At 45.9% G+C, this 20,371-nt stretch overlaps 1 protein-coding gene across 1 annotated transcript in view; it reads left to right on the plus strand.

Moving 5' to 3' along the window:
* Nucleotides 1–20,371, plus strand: part of CEP112 (centrosomal protein 112) — a 733,320-nt gene that overhangs the window by 195,818 nt on the left and 517,131 nt on the right. The window contains exon 10 of the mRNA XM_063960841.1: nucleotides 11,174–11,260. Coding sequence (XP_063816911.1) covers nucleotides 11,174–11,260 — 87 coding nt within the window. The remainder of the gene's footprint in view (nucleotides 1–11,173; nucleotides 11,261–20,371) is intronic.

The following is a 20,371-nucleotide window of genomic DNA, read 5'->3' on the forward strand; positions in this document are numbered from 1 at the left end:
ATCAGTCTTTATCTCACGCTTTTACTATTGCAGTTTACTTCTTATTGACATTCCCCTCAACAGACATTTACTCCTACACTCTATTTGAATGCAGTGGTTAGATTCATCTTCCTTCTGCTGCTGCTCCGCTTTGTCAGCACCTACATCGGTTGTTTGTATTTGGCATAACCAAATATAAAATGCTTCCACCAGCAAACAAAGGGTCTAATTCAGAATATACAGTATACAATCCCAATGGTTTACGTACATCTCCAATGTTTACCGTTCTGTGGCTGCTCATTATTCTTACTGCACGTGTGCAGATCTGTGATTGACATGTTGGGGCCATTTTGGGGGAGCAAAAGGGCAGCGACGGCCATTATTACAGATAATGGGGGCATGCCAAGGCCAATGTCTGCCTTGGACAAAGCTTCATTGTCCGCGGATGCGTGAAAACACCACCTGTCCTGAATAATCTGAGGGTTAATCAGATGACGGATGTTTACACAGATGATCCGATGCTGCGACTTCAGACACAGCAGCGAATCATGGGAACTTAACAGGAGGCGTTTTACACAAGACTCCTACTGCGTTATCAGCATATTTTTGCACATCAACTTAGGCCAAAGATGCACCTGCTGTATAAACTGTGTCCATCTCTGAATTAACCCCAAAGCTATTCAATTCCCGATCCATACTATTAAACACTCCCTTCTGTTCTACCCCATTACCACCACTCTGCATAGTTCACTCAAACTTGCATGTATTTTTCTTCCGTATTCAGAAACCCCCTGTTAATACCCAGTCCTATTTTATTACAGTTTGTCCTCCATTGTAAAGAGATATTTATTTAGCTAGAGCTATATAAATAAATGTTGGCTTTGTTTGTGTGTCTGCTTATTAATCTGTAGAAGTTGTATGATGCGGACGTGAAATCCGCTGTATGAAAATGGCACAACAGTTATTTGAAGACTTATTTATTTTTAACAACTGAGGTTGCCATTTAGGGATTTTCTACTAGCGAGTGTGTGAAGCCCTCACCCCTTTTTATCACAAAAAGCGAGCTACTGTTTAGGCTTTGGAGCATTAAAGCACATATTTCTAAATAGAACATCCTCCATGGCCATGAAATCCCCTACATCCTGCTCCTTGGTTCGCTGCTTGAAAAATGAGTGGGTTTGCGAAAAGGTGCCTTTGAAGTGGTTATCTGTGTCCCTGCAATGTATTGACTCAGGCATTCTAGAAATATTTAAACCGCTATGAATTTCACAAAGAAATCTGCACGTCAGCTGTTCTGTTCATTCTTCTTTAGACATGGGAGCTGTAGAGAGGACGCTTGGACCTGCACTCTTCTGCCTGAACCCTGTGACGTAATTGTCCTGAGTAATAAGAAATACATGTGTGTCTCTGTACTATAAAGGACTCATAACATGTTTGTTATACACAGACACAAAGTGGGCTCTTCATAATAACACAGCTCTGTCACACAATGGGGCAGATGTATTTAGCCTGGAGAAGGGATAAAGAAGTGATAAGTGGAAGGTGATAACGCACCAGCCAATCATTACGGGTTTGGAAAATGACAGGAGCTGACTGGCTGGTGCGTTATCACCTTGTACTTATCACTGCTTTATCACTTATTTATCCCTTCTCTAGGCTTCATACATCTGACCCAATGTTTCATTAACCCCTTCATGAACAGCAGTGCTTAGTACAGTATCTCAGTGACACGAATAATTGCCAGTAACTTATGATGTGTTGTGTTTACCCATATTGTTTTACTGTGGCCATGCCAATTTCACTCTTGTTTCAGATAGAACTTACAGTTCGTAACCTAGTAGAATAAATACGTTTTATTTATAATGCGATAAATAGGGTAAAATAAGATATATTAAGATTTTGTTTCCCTAAATTCTGCTAAAACATTCAAGAAATTAGTGTAAACCTATTAATTTATCCCAGACATTAATGTATTCATTTGTCTCTCCTTTTCAGTACTTGTATATTGAAATGTAGCTCTAAAGCTAAGTGTCCACCTGTCTAGCGCTGGAGGACCAGCCTGCCACCAGTGATCTGACAGTATGGGTGGGGCAGAAAGCCAGAGGCGCTATCCTGTAACTAGAAGTATAAGAGTAGAAGTCAGATAATAAAACACAATACAAGTCATTTAGTGCACTACTGTCTTGTACTTGCTGGTTTACATTTATTGGCTTCTGCTACAATTGATCTGTTGATTGTAACCGTTTTTTGTTTTTTTCCCCTATGCTTCTTACCTTGATAAATAAAGAGATTCAAGAAATTAAAACAAAAACACAATACTGGTAGAAATTAAAATAAAGAAGATGTTTTCAAATGACAAAAAGACACATCTCGGCTACACCTCCACTTCGTACACACCAACAATACGTGCTGGGTCATATTGCTATCACACCTTGTGCTGCCCTAGCCAAAAAATGGAAGGACATCCTACACCAGGCATGGCCAACCTGTGGCTCTCCAGCTGTTGTAAAGCTACAAGATTTCGGTTGCGGGTGGTGGTGAGGCGGGGGGTGTTAGGTTTAGGCTGCAGTAAGGGAGGGTTAAGGGGTGAGGCGTAGTATGCTTCCTGACCCCTGTCGGGATTCTTAACAGCAGGATGCCGCAGTCTGTATTCTGCCTACCGGCATTTAAGCCCCAACCCCTCTAAACAATATCTTTCAATAGACTATATATTCGATGATTTGTCGTTTTGAGACCAATTGGAACGATAAATGGTCTACATCGACTAGTGTGTACGCACTATTGCGCCCTCCTGTGCATTGTTTATCGCAACTTTTGATCTCGTTAATGATCAAACTACCAAAAAATGCAAGATATATTATTTGGTCGTTTGAAGGATTGCACAGTGTGTACGCACAGTATAATTTGTTCTGGGGATGAAGGGAAATGGGGACGAGCATCACACCATTTGCACATCATCTAGTGTACCCAGCTTAACCCATCACTACACTGCTGTGACTAGTGAGAACCTATGCTCTTATCTTTGCTGGGGCTGGATGTAATTAGTAGATTGAGTCCAGGGGCTAAAAGTAATAGCTTCTGAGTTGCTGGAGGTGCAGGGCTTTTTGCGAGTCAGCCTGTTTTTTTTTAAGCAGCAATCTTTTACAGGGCAAAGCCATGTTGGACATAGATTTGAGAGAATAATATAATGATGACACTGGTGAGACCTTAGCACTAATACAGTATTTGACCCTTTTTGTTACAAATTCACAGAAAACTTGTTGGAACTGGATAGCGTAGTGAAAGAAGGGCAATTAATTATTAAGGGGTATGAAAGATCTCTGTAATGTGCAAATACCATCCAAGCTTTATTTAAGTTGAGATGCTTAAGGGGTTTATGATCACTTTATATAAGTATTTGAATAACGTATGCTAAGTATTTTATTATAATAATAATAATAATAATAATAATAATTAGTGTTTTCTCTAACGTCCTAGTGGATGCTGGGAACTCCGAAAGGACCATGGGGAATAGCGGCTCCGCAGGAGACTGGGCACAACTAAAAGAAAGCTTTTAGACTACCTGGTGTGCACTGGCTCCTCCCACTATGACCCTCCTCCAAGCCTCAGTTAGATTTCTGTGCCCGGCCGAGCTGGATGCACACTAGGGGCTCTCCTGAGCTCCTAGAAAGAAAGTTTATTTTAGGTTTTTTATTTTACAGTGAGACCTGCTGGCAACAGGCTCACTGCATCGAGGGACTAAGGGGAGAAGAAGCGAACCTACCTGCTTGCAGCTAGCTTGGGCTTCTTAGGCTACTGGACACCATTAGCTCCAGAGGGATCGACCGCATGGAACTGGCCTTGGTGTTCGTTCCCGGAGCCGCGCCGCCGTCCCCCTTACAGAGCCAGAAGCAAGAAGAGGTCCGGAAAATCGGCGGCAGAAGACATCAGTCTCTTCACCAAGGTAGCGCACAGCACTGCAGCTGTACGCCATTGCTCCTCATACACACTTCACACTCCGGTCACTGAGGGTGCAGGGCGCTGGGGGGGGGGCGCCCTGAGCAGCAATAAAAACACCTTGGCTGGCAAATATATCACAATATATAGCCCCAGAGGCTATATATGTGATAAATACCCCTGCCAGAATCCATAAAAAAGCGGGAGAAAAGTCTGCGAAAAAGGGGCGGAGCTATCTCCCTCAGCGCACACGCGCCATTTTATCTTCACAGTGCAGCTGGAAGACAGCTCCCCAGGCTCTCCCCTGTAGTTTGCAGGCTCAAAGGGTTAAAAAGAGAGGGGGGGCACTAAATTTAGGCGCAATATTGTATATACAAGCAGCTATTGGGAAAACTTCACTCAATATAGTGTTAATCCCTAAATTATATAGCGCTCTGGTGTGTGCTGGCATACTCTCTGTCTCCCCAAAGGGCTGTGTGGGGTCCTGTCCTCAGTCAGAGCATTCCCTGTGTGTGTGCGGTGTGTCGGTACGGCTGTGTCGACACGTTTGATGAGGAGGCTTATGTGGTGGCAGAGCAGATGCCGATAAATGTGATGTCGCCCCCTGTGGGGCCGACACCAGAGTGGATGGATAGGTGGAAGGTATAAACCGACAGTGTCAACTCCTTACATAAAAGGCTGGATGACGTAACAGCTGTGGGACAGCCGGCTTCTCAGCCCGCGCCTGCCCAGGCACCTCAAAGGCCATCAGGGCTCAAAAACGCCCGCTCCCTCAGATGGCAGACACAGATGTCGACACGGAGTCTGACTCCAGTGTCGACGAGGTTGAGACATATACACAATCCACTAGGAACATCCGTTACATGATCCCGGCAATAAAAAATGTGTTACACATTTCTGACATTAACCCAAGTACCACTAAAAAAGGGTTTTATGTTTGGGGAGAAAAAGCAGCCAGTGTTTGGTTCCCCCATCAAATGAGTGAATGAAGTGTGAAAAAGCGTGGGTTCCCCCGATAAGAAACTGGTAATTTCTAAAAAGTTACTGATGGCGTACCCTTTCCCGCCAGAGGATAAGTTACGCTGGGAGATATCCCCTAGGGTGGATAAGGCGCTCACACGTTTGTCAAAAAAGGTGGCACTGCCGTCTTAGGATACGGCCACTTTGAAGGTACCTGCTGATAAAAAGCAGGAGGCTATCATGAAGTCTGTATTTACACACTCAGGTACTAGACTGAGACCTGCAGATAGTGCTGCTGCAGCGTGGTCTGTGACCCTGTCAAACAGGGATATTATTTTGCGAACATAAGAGCATATTAAAGACGTCGTCTTATATATGAGGGATGCACAGAGGGATATTTTGCCGGCTGGCATCCAGAATTAATGCAATGTTCATTCTGTCAGGAGGGTATTAGAGACCCGACACTGGACAGGTGATGCTGACTTTAAAAGGCACATAGAGCCTTATAAGGGTGAGGAATTGTTTGGGGATGGTCTCTGGGACCTCGTATCCACAGCAACAGCTGGGAAGAAAATTTTTTACCTCAGGTTTCCTCGCAGCCTAAGAAAGCACTGTATTATCAGGTACAGTCCTTTCGGCTTCAGAAAATCAAGCGGGTCAAAGGCGCTTCCTTTCTGCACAGAGACGAGGGAAGAGGGAAAAAGCTGCACCAGTCAGCCAGTTCCCAGAATCAAAATTCTTCCCCCGCTTCCTCTGAGTCCACCGCATGATGCGGGGGCTCCACAGGCGTAGCCAGGTACGGTGGGGGGCCGCCTCAAAAATTTCAGCAATCAGTGGGCTCGCTCACAGGTGGATCCCTGGATCCTTCAAGTAGTATCTCAGGGGTACAAGCTGGAATTTGAGGCGTCTCCCCCCCGCCGTTTCCTCAAATCTGCCTTGCCGACAACTCCCTCAGGCAGGGAGGCTGTGCTAGAGGCAATTCACAAGCTGTATTCCCAGCAGGTGATAGTCAAGGTGCCCCTACTTCAACAAGGACGGGGTTACTATTCGGTGAGACCCATTTTAAATTTGAAATCCTTGAACACATACATAAAAAAATTCAAGTTCAAGATGGAATCGCTCAGGGCGGTTATTGCGAGCCTGGAGGAGGGGGATTACATGGTATCCCTGGACATCAAGGATGCTTACCTACATGTCCCCATTTACCATCCTCACCAGGAGTACCTCAGATTTGTGGTACAGGATTGCCATTACCAATTCCAAACACTGCCGTTTGGACTGTCCACGGCACCGAGGGTCTTTACCAAGGTAATTGCAGAAATGATGATACTCCTTCGAAAAAAGGGAGTTTTAATTATCCCGTACTTGGACGATCTCCTTATAAAGGCGAGGTCCAAGGAGCAGTTGTTGGTCGGAGTAGCACTATCTCGGGAAGTGCTACAACAGCACGGATGGATTCTATACATTCCAAAGTCACAGCTGGTTCCTACCACACGCCTACTGTTCCTGGGGATGGTTCTGGACACAGAACAGAAAAAAGTGTTTCTCCCGCAGGAGAAAGCCAAGGAGCTGTCATCTCTAGTCAGAGACCTCCTGAAACCAAAACAGGTATCGGTGCATCACTGCACACGAGTCCTGGGAAAAATGGTAGCTTCTTACGAAGCAAAATTCCATTCGGCAGGTTCCATGCAAGAACCTTTCAGTGGGACCTCTTGGACAAGTGGTCGGGATCGCAGATGCATCGGCTGATAACCCTGTCTCCAAGGACCAGGGTATCTCTACTGTGGTGGCTGCAGAGTGCTCATCTTCAAGAGGGCCGCAGATTCGGCATACAGGACTGGGTCCTGGTGACCACGGATGCCAGCCTTCGAGGCTGGGGGGCAGTCACACAGGGAAGAAATTTCCAAGGACTTTGGTCAAGTCAGGAGTCGTCCCTACACATAAATATTCTGGAACTGAGGGCCATTTACAATGCCCTAAGTCTGGCAAGGCCTCTGCTTCAAAACCAGCCGGTACTGATTCAATCAGACAACATCACGGCAGTCGCCCATGTAAACCGACAGGGTGGCACAAGAAGCAGGATGGTGATGGCAGAAGCCACAAGGATTCTCCGATGGGCGGAAAATCACGTCTTAGCACTGTCAGCAGTGTTCATTCCGGGAGTGGACAACTGGGAAGCAGACTTCCTCAGCAGACACGACCTACACCCGGGAGAGTGGGGACTTCATCCAGAAGTCTTCCAACTGTTGGTAAACCGTTGGGAAAGGCCACAGGTGGACATGATGGCGTCCCGCCTAAACAAAAAAACTAGATATTGCGCCAGGTCAAGGGACCCTCAGGCAATAGCTGTGGACGCTCTAGTGACACCGTGGGTGTACCAGTCGGTTTATGTATTCCCTCCTCTGCCTCTCATACCAAAGGTACTGAGAATAATAAGAAAACGAGGAGTAAGAACGATACTCGTGTTTCCGGATGGGCCAAGAAGAGCTTGGTACCCAGAACTTCAAGAAATGATATCAGAGGACCCATGGCCTCTACCGCTCAGACAGGATCTGCTACAGCAGGGGCCCTGTCTGTTCCAAGACTTACCGCGGCTGCGTTTGACGGCATGGCGGTTGAATTCCGGATCCTAAAGGAAAAGGGCATTCCGGAGGAAGTCATTCCTACGCTGATAAAAGCCAGGAAAGAAGTAACCGCAAACCATTATCACCGTATTTGGCGAAAATATGTTGCGTGGTTTGAGGCCAGGAAGGCCCCAACAGAGGAATTTCAGCTGGGTCGTTTTCTGCACTTCCTACAGTCAGGAGTGACTATGGGCCTAAACTTGGGTTCCATTAAGGTCCAGATTTCGGCTCTGTCGATTTTCTTCCAGAAAGAACTGGCTTCACTGCCTGGAGTACAGACATTTGTTAAGGGAGTGCTACATATTCAGCCCCCTTTTGTGCCTCCTGTGGCACCTTGGGATCTCAACGTGGTGTTGAGTTTCCTAAAATCACATTGGTTTGAGCCACTTAAAACTGTGGATTTGAAGTATCTCACGTGGAAAGTGGTCATGTTATTGGCCTTGGCTTCGGCCAGGCGTGTGTCAGAATGGGCGGCTTTGTCATGTAAAAGCCCTTATCTGATTTTCCATATGGATAGGGCAGAATTGAGGACTCGTCCCCAGTTTCTACCTAAGGTGGTATCAGCTTTTCACTTGAACCAACCTATTGTAGTGCCTGCGGCTACTAGGGACTTGGAAGATTCCAAGTTACTGGACGTAGTCAGGGCCTTAAAAATGTATATTTCCAGGACGGCTGGAGTCAGGAAAACTGACTCGCTTTTTATCCTGTAGGCACCCAACAAAATAGGTGTTCCTGCTTCTAAGCAGACTATTGCTCGCTGAATTTGTAGCACAATTCAGCTGGAGCATTCTGCGGCTGGATTGCCGCATCCTAAATCAGTAAAAGCCCATTCCACGAGGAAAGTGGGCTCATCTTGGGCGGCTGCCCGAGGGGTCTCGGCTTTACAACTTTGCCGAGCTGCAACTTGGTCAGGGGCAAACACGTTTGCTAAATTCTACAAATTTGATACCCTGGCTGAGGAGGACCTTGAGTTCTCTCATTCGGTGCTGCAGAGTCATCCGCACTCTCCCGCCCGTTTGGGAGCTTTGGTATAATCCCCATGGTCCTTTCGGAGTTCCCAGCATCCACTAGGACGTTAGAGAAAATAAGATTTTACTCACCGGTAAATCTATTTCTCGTAGTCCGTAGTGGATGCTGGGCGCCCATCCCAAGTGCGGATTGTCTGCAATACTTGTACATAGTTATTGTTAACTAAAGGGTTATTGTTATGAGCCATCTGTTGAGAGGCTCAGTTATGTTTCATACTGTTAACTGGATATGGTATCACGAGTTATACGGTGTGATTGGTGTGGCTGGTATGAGTCTTACCCGGGATTCAAAATCCTTCCTTATTGTGTCAGCTCTTCCGGGCACAGTATCCTAACTGAGGCTTGGAGGAGGGTCATAGTGGGAGGAGCCAGTGCACACCAGGTAGTCTAAAAGCTTTCTTTTAGTTGTGCCCAGTCTCCTGCGGAGCCGCTATTCCCCATGGTCCTTTCGGAGTACCCAGCATCCACTACGGACTACGAGAAATAGTTTTACCGGTGAGTAAAATCTTATTATTTATATAGAACTATTCTCCCAGTAGGAAAGTGCTTTCAGTTATTTACATTTAAAAAATAGAAGTAGAATAAGATTAACAAAAAAGAGAACTATGCATTTGGAGGGGTTTTTTTTTTGGAAAGGACATTCGTGAATTATTGGGTGACGAGTTTGGCCTTTTGAACTGTGTGAGGAAGAGATTACCATAGAATTAGAGCCACAAATCTAAAAGGTTGACCCCTAAATGAATTAAGGGAGATTCTAGGTACTGCTAATAGTCCTTCATCTACAAATCTCAGTAAGTGGCGCTGCAATAAGGAATCAAAAGCTGTCGTGGATACCTTGGGCCCTTGTTATGTAGGGCTTTGAAAGTTGGTAAGCCAATCTTGAAATAGATTTGCCGTTTGTAGCCAGTGAAGGCAGTAGAGAATGGGTGTAATGTGGCTGGTACAGGGCTGGTTAATTAACAGCCTGGCAGCTAAATTTTGTACCAGTTGCAAATGACGCATTTATTTTGCTGGGAGATCCAGGTAGAGGTCATTGCAGTAGTCGAAGCGTGATGAGAGAAATGCATGTATGACTTTAGCCAGATCTTCTGAGGGACTTAAGTGCTTGATTCTGGTTATGTTCCTCAAATGAAGTAATGAGGATTTGATTATGGCTGATGCCTGATGTTTAAGGGTGTGTTTGGTGTGAGGCCCTCACAGGGGACATGTCACCACGCTTCGCAGCAAAACACAAGTTAGACTGTGCCTTGTTTTTTTTAATCTCTAGTTGTATATATGGGTTTGATGGACATATATACTTTTTCAACTTATACAACTGTAGCTTGTTAGAATTGGTCTACAGACTCTTATATGAAAATGCATCTGCCCTGAGCATGGCACATGTGACCTTATGTAATGTACATACAGTGTATTGTTTATATTTTATAACAGACTGTATTGGAAAATGTTTTCCCTCTTCAAGGACCTGTACCCAGCCTTTATAACCTTCTTTTCTGCCTCCCATTTCATAAACTCACATGCTGATAGGTCATTATTCATAATACGTGTGACTTTGGCATTGGCCAGCTCATTGTTGACATAATTGTAAAATAGCCACTGGTTGTTTTCCAGCATTGACTATATGTAACATGTTTCTGACTTGTCATACTTGTTTCAGCCTAAAACAGGTGTATTCGATTTGTAAGACTGAGGAATGATATAGGTGACATTCTCCATAGAAATAATGATCTGTGGGTTGCAAACCGGGTTATGTGACAGGTTGGAAAGATCTAGAAGGTTAATAACTGCATATCTAAGTTGTAGATATATAATACTGTATGTACTTGTTTTTACTGTACCATTACTGAAAAATGTAAAGATAGTAAAAGTTTCCATAGTTCTTTTCATGAGAAGAACTAAACTGCTTGGTAAATATTTACATGCAAGTTACAAGACTGCATTCATTTGGAAACTTCTGTTTAAAATGTTCCATTCACAACTGTAATTATCTTTTGTTTATAAAGAGTTGATATAATAATCAGCACTCGGCTGAGGAAATCATGACACATAACATACGATAGCGTGAACCAGACTGTGATAAAGGCCCTGCCCAAATGGGCTTCTATTCTTAGAGTGTTGGGAACACTTGATAGATAACAATTGTAGGTGCTGGTGGGGAAAATCAATTTGGGTACCGTACCTTGTTTTTGCACCTTCCACTGGTATGGTATGTTTATATTGGACATAGTGAATGGTGGAGACATGAACCAATCAGTTGCTGGAAACCATAACAATGCTTCACCATCTTAACTGAACATCTCTCTTCTGGTTCTAGAATACTAGATTGATGCTGGCGTACTGCACAGACTGTCTTGTGGTGATCTGTCACTTTGGAGTGATTCTGCATTGACTGGTGTTTTTCATTAGTGTCATGCTCAGTCCTGGAAAAAGAGCCAGGTCAGATCTCATGTTCTGTGGCAGCTTCTGTCACTAAGAAGGCAGAGGATCTCCAAATGAGCAATTGTGAAGGCCACAACAATTTATAGTTAATCTCATTGGGTCCAGCAGCTGAACTGAGGTGGTACTCCAGTAGATCTTTCCAAACAGTCTTGTCCTCAGTGTGATGACTCTGTGTTACCACCTTGTAACTGTTCTCTGCTTTTGTAGATGGACATGAAAATCAAGGGCATGGAGGCAAAATTTCACGAAGAAAAGCTCAAGATGCAGCAGAAACATGATGCTGATGTACAGAAGGTGGGAGAGGTGTATGTAAAGTTGGATTGTGACTGTAAAAGAGATGTACGCAATGTTATGGTATCAATAGGAGATATGTATACAGTGATGTAGTAGGACTGTAAGAAGTTTACATTGGGGTCGATTCAATTCACAGACAGTTGAATAGCGCCGGGAATTAGCTCCTGGCGCTATTCAATACAGCGCCAAGTGACACTTAATTGTCAGGAAGTTTTCTCTCACCCCCGGGGGATGAGAGAGGAAATCAGACAAAAGTGCTGCCGCGAGGCTGATTCTGTCGGGAATCAGCATCGCGGCGGGGAGTTAAGTCGAGAGAATGCCTGTTCCCCCGACAAATCAACCTGTTAAGTCCGCGAGAACGGGCATTCGCCGACTTAACTTGAGCTGAATTGAATAGCGCCAGGGGGTAATTCCCGGCACTATTCAACTGTCGGTGAATTGAATCGACCCCATTGTATTTTAGTAACTAAGAAAGACATGTACAGCTTTGTAATGCATATATGTACCCAGTGTTGTAGTGTGGCTGTAAGAGAGGTGTACACAGTGTTGTTGTGTGCTTACATAGTAACATAGTATCTGAGGTTGAAAAAAGACAATTGTCCATCAAGTTCAACCTATTTGTGGCCTTCTATGCACGATGATTTGTCTAAAATTATGACTGATGCTGATTTCAGCCGTTGCATTTTATCCCTTTTTATAGTAACTATAGTGCGTGACTATGCACCATAACCCTGGATATCCTTATCCATGAGGAATTTATCTAACCCATTCTTAAAGGTGTTGACAGAGTCCGTTATTACAACTCCCTCAGACAGGAAATTCCAAACACGTATTGTCCTTACCGTGAAAAAGCCTTTACGACGTATTGTGCGGAATCTACTCTCTTCTAACCTGAGCGAGTGTCCACGAGTCCTATGTGTTGATCTTGCCAAAAACAGGTCCCGCGCTAGCTCTGTGTATTGTCCCCTTATATATTTGTAGATGTTGATCATATCCCCTCTTAGTCTCCTCTTTTCCAATGTAAACATTCCTAGTCTATCAAGCCTTTCATTGTATTCCATCCTCTCCATGCCCTTAATCAGTTTGGTTGCCCGCCTCTGAACCTTCTCTAGCTCCAGGATATCCTTTTGTAGTACGGTGCCCAGAATTGTACACAGTATTCAAGATGTGGCCTCACTAGTGATTTATATAATGGGAGTATAATACTCACATCCCTTGCATCAATTCCCCGTTTTATGCATGCTAGTATCTTATTAGCCTTCTTTGCTGCCATCCTACTTTGGGAACTGCTGCTTAGTTTGTTATCTATGAGAACACCCAAGTCTTTTTCCAGTACAGTATCCCCTAATTTTACCCTATTCAGTATGTAAGGGTTATTTTTGTTCTTGCTACCACAGTGCATTACCTTACACTTGTCTGTGTTGAAGCGCATTCTCCATTTGGCTGCCCATGCTTCTAATTTAACTAAGTCGTTCTGAAGAGACTCAGCATCCTCCTCTGTATTTATAGCCTTACACAATTTGGTATCATCTGCAAAAATTGACACCATGCTCTCTAGACCTTCTGTTAGGTCGATAATGAAAATGTTGAACAATAGTGGTCCTAACATCGAGCCTTGTGGCACACCACTTAGCACTTCAGTACAATTTGAAAGAGATCCATTAACCACAACGCGCTGCTCTCTATCAACTAACCAATTCTTGACCCAAGTGCATATAGAGCTTCCTAGCCCTATTTCTTGTAGCTTGTAGATAAGTCGCATGTGTGGTACTGTGTCGAAAGCTTTGGCAAAATCTAAAAAGATTATATCCACCTCTTTGCCCTGATCGAGGTTTGCAGTTACTGTTTCATAAAAACCAAGTAAGTTGGTTTGACAGGATCTGTCCTTCACGAATCCATGTTGATTACTTTTGATGATTTAATTGGCTTCAAGGAACTTCTGAATACTATCCCTTAGAATACATTCCAGTACTTTCCCCACTATAGATGTAAGACTAACTGGTCTATAGTTTCCCGGTTCAGCTTTACTTCCCTTTTTGAATGTAAGTAAATGATGTATACATAGTGTTGTAATGTGACTGTAGCTGTGTAGTGTGACTGCATGAAAACTGTACACAGGGTTGTAATATGGCAGCAAGAAGCATGATCTTCTACTGGCTATAACTTTCCAAACCCACTATTATGTTTGACAAAACAAAGGGTAGATGGCCAACATTGGGGACACATGTCTCTCAGGGTATTTATGGCTAATATCAGTATTGTGTATAGTCACTGTGAACTGATAAACACACTGCTATCTGACAAACATAATCGGCATCATAGGATAATGCTATAAGAGTCCATAGGTTAAGGATGATAGTCTCTGGAAAGATATGCAGTTTAGTATATTTTAGTTTGAACCCAGCCCCCACATTTCCTGTATAAAACTTCCATTTATGTCTTTGTAAACTGTTAGAGTAGATATTAATACCGGTAGTATCTTGCAGTAACAGATGAGTGAGCTTAATATAGGCCTGGCTGCCTACACACAGTTGACACCACGTAGTGACACATCAAAGGCTCTGCTGGCGGATGTTAATATTTGGTCAGGTGGGAGAAGCCTCAGAGCTTGAAAGTGATTCTTCTGTAAACGCAGAGTCACGGGATGCTACCTGCAGAGAGTTATATGAGAACTTCTATCTTTTCCCAGGCAAGGGTCATAAAGACAAGAATATCTATATTCACGATTGTGTACATATATTTGTAGCCATATGGCTGTACAGTTTACTCTAATGGAAAAAAAATAGGTTGCTGCGGGTTGTGCCGTCTGTAAATCAGCCTTATGCAATTATATGGCTATAAATCTGCTATTCTATCTATTGCCGACTATACACCGTGGATAGTAGCAACATTTATTTGTGATACATCATGAGTATAATTAACATTTAACAATGTAGGCTGCATATTCCATTTACACTTAGGAACAAACACAGTGGTAAATAAGGGGTGGTCTTCAGGTTGCCGGCTGTCGGCATAACAACACTTTTTCTCTGACGTCCTAAGTGGATGCTGGGACTCCGTAAGGACCATGGGGAATAGCGGCTCCGCAGGAGACTGGGCACAACTAAAAGAAAGCTTTAGACTAACTGGTGTGCACTGGCTCCTCCCACTATGACCATCCTCCAGACTTCAGTTAGAATCTTGTGCCCGGCTGAGCTGGATGCACACTAGGGGCTCTCCTGAGCTCCTAGAAAGAAAGTATATTTTAGGTTTTTTATTTTACAGTGAGATCTGCTGGCAACAGACTCACTGCAGCGAGGGACTAAGGGGAGAAGAAGCGAACCTACCTGACTGGAGATAGTTTGGGCTTCTTAGGCTACTGGACACCATTAGCTCCAGAGGGATCGAACACAGGACCCGACCTCGATCGTTCGGTCCCGGAGCCGCGCCGCCGTCCCCCTTACAGAGCCAGAAGCAAGAAGTGGTCCGGAAAATCGGCGGCAGAAGACCTCGGTCTTCAACAAGGTAGCGCACAGCACTGCAGCTGTGCGCCATTGCTCCTCATGCACACCTCACACTCCGGTCACTGATGGGTGCAGGGCGCTGGGGGGGGCGCCCTGAGCAGCAATATAAACACCTTGGCTGGCAAATCATCACAATATATAGTCCCAGGGCTATATATGTGATAAATTACCCCTGCCAGAATTCCTGAAAAAAGCGGGAGAAAAGTCAGCCGAAAAAGGGGCGGGGCTAACTCCCTTAGCACACTGGCGCCATTTTTCCCTCACAGCTCCGTTGGAAGGATCGCTCCCTGACTCTCCCCTGTAGTATCAAGCTACAAAGGGTAAAAAAGAGAGGGGGGGGCACTAAATTTAGGCGCAGTATAACTTTTACAGCAGCTATAAGCGGAAATAATTCAGTTAATCCCTGTATTATTATAGCGCTCTGGTGTGTGCTGGCATACTCTCTCTCTGTCTCCCCAAAGGGCTTTGTGGGGTCCTTTCCTCTGTCAGAGCATTCCCGGTGTGTGTGCGGTGTGTCGGTACGGCTGTGTCGACATGTTTGATGAGGAGGCTTATGTGGAGGCGGAGCAGATGCCTATAAATGTGATGTCACCCCCTGCGGGGCCGACACCTGAGTGGATGGTTATGTGGAAGGAATTACGTGACAGTGTCGACTCCTTACATAAAAGGTTTGACGACATACCGAATATGGGACAGCCGGCTTCTCAGCCTGTGCCTGCCCAGGCGTCTCAAAAGCCATCAGGGGCTCTAAAACGCCCGCTACCTCAGATGGCAGACACAGATGTCGACCCGGATACTGACTCCAGTGTCGACGACGATGAGACTAATGTAACTTCCAATAGGGCCACACGTTACATGATTGAGGCAATGAAAAATGTGTTGCACATTTCTTATGTTACCCCAGGTACCACAAAAAAGGGTATTATATTTGGAGAGAAAAAACTACCAGTAGTTTTTCCTCCATCTGAGGAGTTAAATGAAGTGTGTGAAGAAGCGTGGGCTTCCCCCGATAAGAAACTAGTAATTTCTAAAAGGTTACTAATGACGTACCCTTTCCCGCCAGAGGATAGGTCACGTTGGGAAACATCCCCTAGGGTGGATAAAGCGCTCACACGCTTGTCAAAGAAGGTGGCACTACCGTCTCCGGATACGGCCGCCCTAAAGGAACCTGCTGATAGAAAGCAGGAGGCTATCCTGAAGTCTGTATATACACACACAGGTATTATACTGAGACCAGCTATTGATTCAGCATGGATGTGCAGTGCTGCAGCTGCGTGGTCAGATTCCCTGTCGGAAAATATTGATACCCTAGACAGGGACACTATATTGCTAACCGTAGAGCATATTAAAGACGCAGTCTTATACATGAGAGATGCACAGAGGGATATTTGCCGGCTGGCATCTAAAATAAGTGCAATGTCCATTTCTGCCAGGAGAGGGTTATGGACTCGGCAGTGGACAGGTGATGCAGACTCTAAAAGGCACATGGAAGTTTTGCCTTATAAAGGTGAGGAGTTGTTCGGAGATGGTCTCTCGGACCTAGTTTCCACAGCAACAGCTGGGAAGTCAGCATTTTTACCCCATGTTCCCTCACAGCCAAAGAAAGCACCGTATTATCAGGTACAGTCCTTTCGGCCCCATAAGGGCAAGCGGGTTAGAGGCGCGTCCTTTTTGCCCAGAGGCAGAGGTAGGGGGAAAAAGCTGCAGCATACAGCTAGTTCCCAGGAGCAAAAGTCCTCCCCCGCTTCCTTCAAGTCCACCGCATGATGCTGGGGCTCCACAGGCGGAGCCAGGTACGGTGGGGGCCCGTCTCAAAAATTTCAGCAATCAGTGGGCTCGCTCACGGGTGGATCCCTGGATCTTTCAAGTAGTATCTCAGGGGTACAAGCTGGAATTCGAGACGTCTCCCCCCCTCCGTTTCCTCAAATCTGCCTTGCCAACAACTCCCTCAGGCAGGGAGGCAGTGATAGAGGCAATTCACAAGCTGTATTCCCAGCAGGTGATAGTAAAGGTGCCCCTACTTCAACAAGGACGGGGTTACTATTCCACAATGTTTGTGGTACCGAAACCGGACGGTTCGGTGAGACCCATTTTAAATTTGAAATCCTTGAACACATATATAAAAAAATTCAAGTTCCAGATGGAATCGCTCAGGGCGGTTATTGCAAGCCTGGACGAGGGGGATTACATGGTATCACTGGACATCAAGGATGCTTACCTGCATGTCCCCATTTACCATCCTCACCAGGAGTACCTCAGATTTGTGGTACAGGATTGTCATTACCAATTCCAGTCGTTGCCGTTCGGTCTCTCCACGGCTCCGAGGGTCTTTACCAAGGTAATGGCCGAAATGATGATACTCCTTCGAAAGAAGGGAGTTTTAATTATCCCGTACTTGGACGATCTCCTGATAAAGGCGAGGTCCAGGGAGCAGTTGTTAGTCGGGGTAGCACTATCTCGGGAGGTGCTACAACAGCACGGCTGGATTCTAAATATTCCAAAGTCACAGCTGGTCCCTACGACACGTCTACTGTTCCTGGGGTTGGTTCTGGACACAGAACAGAAAAAAGTGTTTCTCCCGGAGGAGAAGGCCAAGGAGCTGTCATCTCTAGTCAGAGGCCTCCTAAAACCAAAACAGGTGTCGGTGCATCACTGCACGCGGATCCTTGGAAAGATGGTAGCTTCCTACGAAGCAATTCCATTCGGCAGGTTCCATGCAAGAACCTTTCAGTGGGACCTGTTGGACAAGTGGTCCGGATCGCATCTTCAGATGCATCGGCTGATAACCCTGTCTCCAAGGACCAGGGTGTCTCTGCTGTGGTGGCTGCAAAGTGCTCATCTTCAAGAGGGCCGCAGATTCGGCATACAGGACTGGGTCCTGGTGACCACGGATGCCAGCCTTCGAGGCTGGGGGGCAGTCACACAGGGAAGAAACTTCTAAGGACTATGGTCAAGTCAGGAGACTTCCCTACACATAAATATTCTGGAACTGAGGGCCATTTACAATGCCCTAAGTCAGGCAAAACCCCTGCTTCAAAACCAGCCGGTACTGATCCAGTCAGACAACATCACGGCGGCCGCCCATGTAAACCGACAGGGCGGCACGAGAAGCAGGACGGCGATGGCAGAAGCCACAAGGATTCTCCGATGGGCGGAAAATCACGTGTTAGCACTGTCAGCAGTGTTCATTCCGGGAGTGGACAACTGGGAAGCAGACTTCCTCAGCAGGCACGACCTCCACCCGGGAGAGTGGGGACTTCATCCAGAAGTCTTCCAACTGATTGTAAACCGTTGGGAAAGGCCACAGGTGGACATGATGGCGTCCCGCCTAAACAAAAAGCTAGAAAGATATTGCGCCAGGTCAAGAGACACGCAGGCGATAGCTGTGGACGCTCTAGTGACACCGTGGGTGTACCGGTCGGTTTATGTGTTCCCTCCTCTTCCTCTCATACCAAAGGTACTGAGGATAATAAGGAGAAGAGGAGTAAGAACTATACTCATTGTTCCGGATTGGCCAAGAAGAGCTTGGTACCCGGAACTTCAAGAAATGATCTCAGAGGACCCATGGCCTCTGCCGCTCAGACAGGACCTGCTGCAGCAGGGGCCCTGTCTGTTCCAAGACTTACCGCGGCTGCGTTTGACGGCATGGCGGTTGAACACCGGATCCTGAAGGAAAAGGGCATTCCGGAGGAAGTCATTCCTACGCTGATTAAAGCTAGGAAAGAAGTAACCGCAAACCATTATCACCGCATATGGCGAAAATATGTTGCGTGGTGTGAGGCCAGGAAGGCCCCAACGGAGGAATTTCAGCTGGGCCGTTTCCTGCACTTCCTACAGTCAGGGGTGACTATGGGCCTAAAATTGGGTTCCATTAAGGTCCAGATTTCGGCTCTATCGATTTTCTTCCAGAGAGAACTGGCTTCACTACCTGAAGTTCAGACTTTTGTTAAGGGAGTGCTGCATATTCAGCCTCCTTTTGTGCCTCCAGTGGCACCTTGGGATCTCAACGTGGTGTTGGATTTCCTAAAGTCACATTGGTTTGAGCCACTTAAAACCGTGGAATTGAAGTATCTCACGTGGAAAGTGGTCATGTTGTTGGCCTTGGCTTCGGCCAGGCGTGTATCAGAATTGGCGGCTTTGTCATGTAAAAGCCCTTATCTGATTTTCCATATGGATAGGGCAGAATTGAGGACTCGTTCCCAATTTCTCCCTAAGGTGGTATCAGCCTTTCATCTGAACCAACCTATCGTGGTGCCTGCGGCTACTAAAGACTTGGAGGCTTCCAAGTTATTGGATGCAGTCAGGGCCCTGAAAATTTATGTTTCCAGGACAGCTGGAGTCAGAAAGACTGACTCGCTGTTTATCCTGTATGCGCCCAACAAGTTGGGTGCACCTGCTTCAAAGCAGACTATTGCTCGCTGGATCTGTAGTACGATTCAGCTTGCACATTCTGCGGCTGGACTACCGCATCCTAAATCAGTGAAAGCCCATTCCACGAGGAAGGTGGGCTCTTCTTGGGCGGCTGCCCGAGGGGTCTCTGCTCTACAACTTTGCCGAGCAGCTACTTGGTCGGGGTCAAACACATTTGCTAAATTCTACAAGTTTGACACCCTGGCTGAGGAGGACCTAGAGTTTGCCCATTCGGTACTGCAGAGTCATCCGCACTCTCCCGCCCATTTGGGAGCTTTGGTATAATCCCCATGGTCCTTACGGAGTCCCTGCATCCACTTATGACGTCAGAGAAAATAAGAATTTACTCACCGGTAATTCTATTTCTCGTAGTCCGTAGTGGATGCTGGGCGCCCATCCCAAGTGCGGATTGTCTGCAATACTTGTATATAGTTATTGTTTAACTAAAGGGTTATTGTTGAGCCATCTGTTGAGAGGCTCAGTTGTTATCATACTGTTAACTGGGTATTGTATCACGAGTTATACGGTGTGATTGGTGTGGCTGGTATGAGTCTTACCCGGGATTCAAAATCCTTCCTTATTGTGTCAGCTCTTCCGGGCACAGTATCCTAACTGAAGTCTGGAGGAGGGTCATAGTGGGAGGAGCCAGTGCACACCAGTTAGTCTAAAGCTTTCTTTTAGTTGTGCCCAGTCTCCTGCGGAGCCGCTATTCCCCATGGTCCTTACGGAGTCCCAGCATCCACTACGGACTACGAGAAATAGAATTACCGGTGAGTAAATTCTTATTTTCTCCCTCTTGGGGGTCCACGACCCCCCTGGAGGGAGAATAGATAGCGTGGCGCACGTAGCGTGCCACCGTGCCCACAGCAAGGCAAGCGCAGTGAGCCCGCAAGGGGCTCATTTGCGCTCGCCAGCTGTCGCTATGCTTGCGGTCTGGCTTCCGGCGCCGGTATGCTGGTCGCCGGGAGCCCGGCCGCTGGCATACCCTACTACACCCGTGAATAAGACTGAGTATTAACAGACAGCAGTACAGGAGCCCTGCTTCAAGGTTACAGTCTATAGTAATATTCATTCAGCTCACAAATTAGTTGCCTCCAGAATGTGTAGCCAACCTGTAAAACTTGTGTTTTTAAAAGGTATGATTTGTACTTTTTATTGTTATTGTGACTCCTGCAATGGCTAGTGTTGTGATGCCTTA

This window comes from Pseudophryne corroboree, chromosome 3 (genome assembly GCF_028390025.1).
Source record: "Pseudophryne corroboree isolate aPseCor3 chromosome 3, aPseCor3.hap2, whole genome shotgun sequence".
Classification (NCBI taxonomy): Eukaryota; Metazoa; Chordata; class Amphibia; order Anura; family Myobatrachidae; genus Pseudophryne; species Pseudophryne corroboree.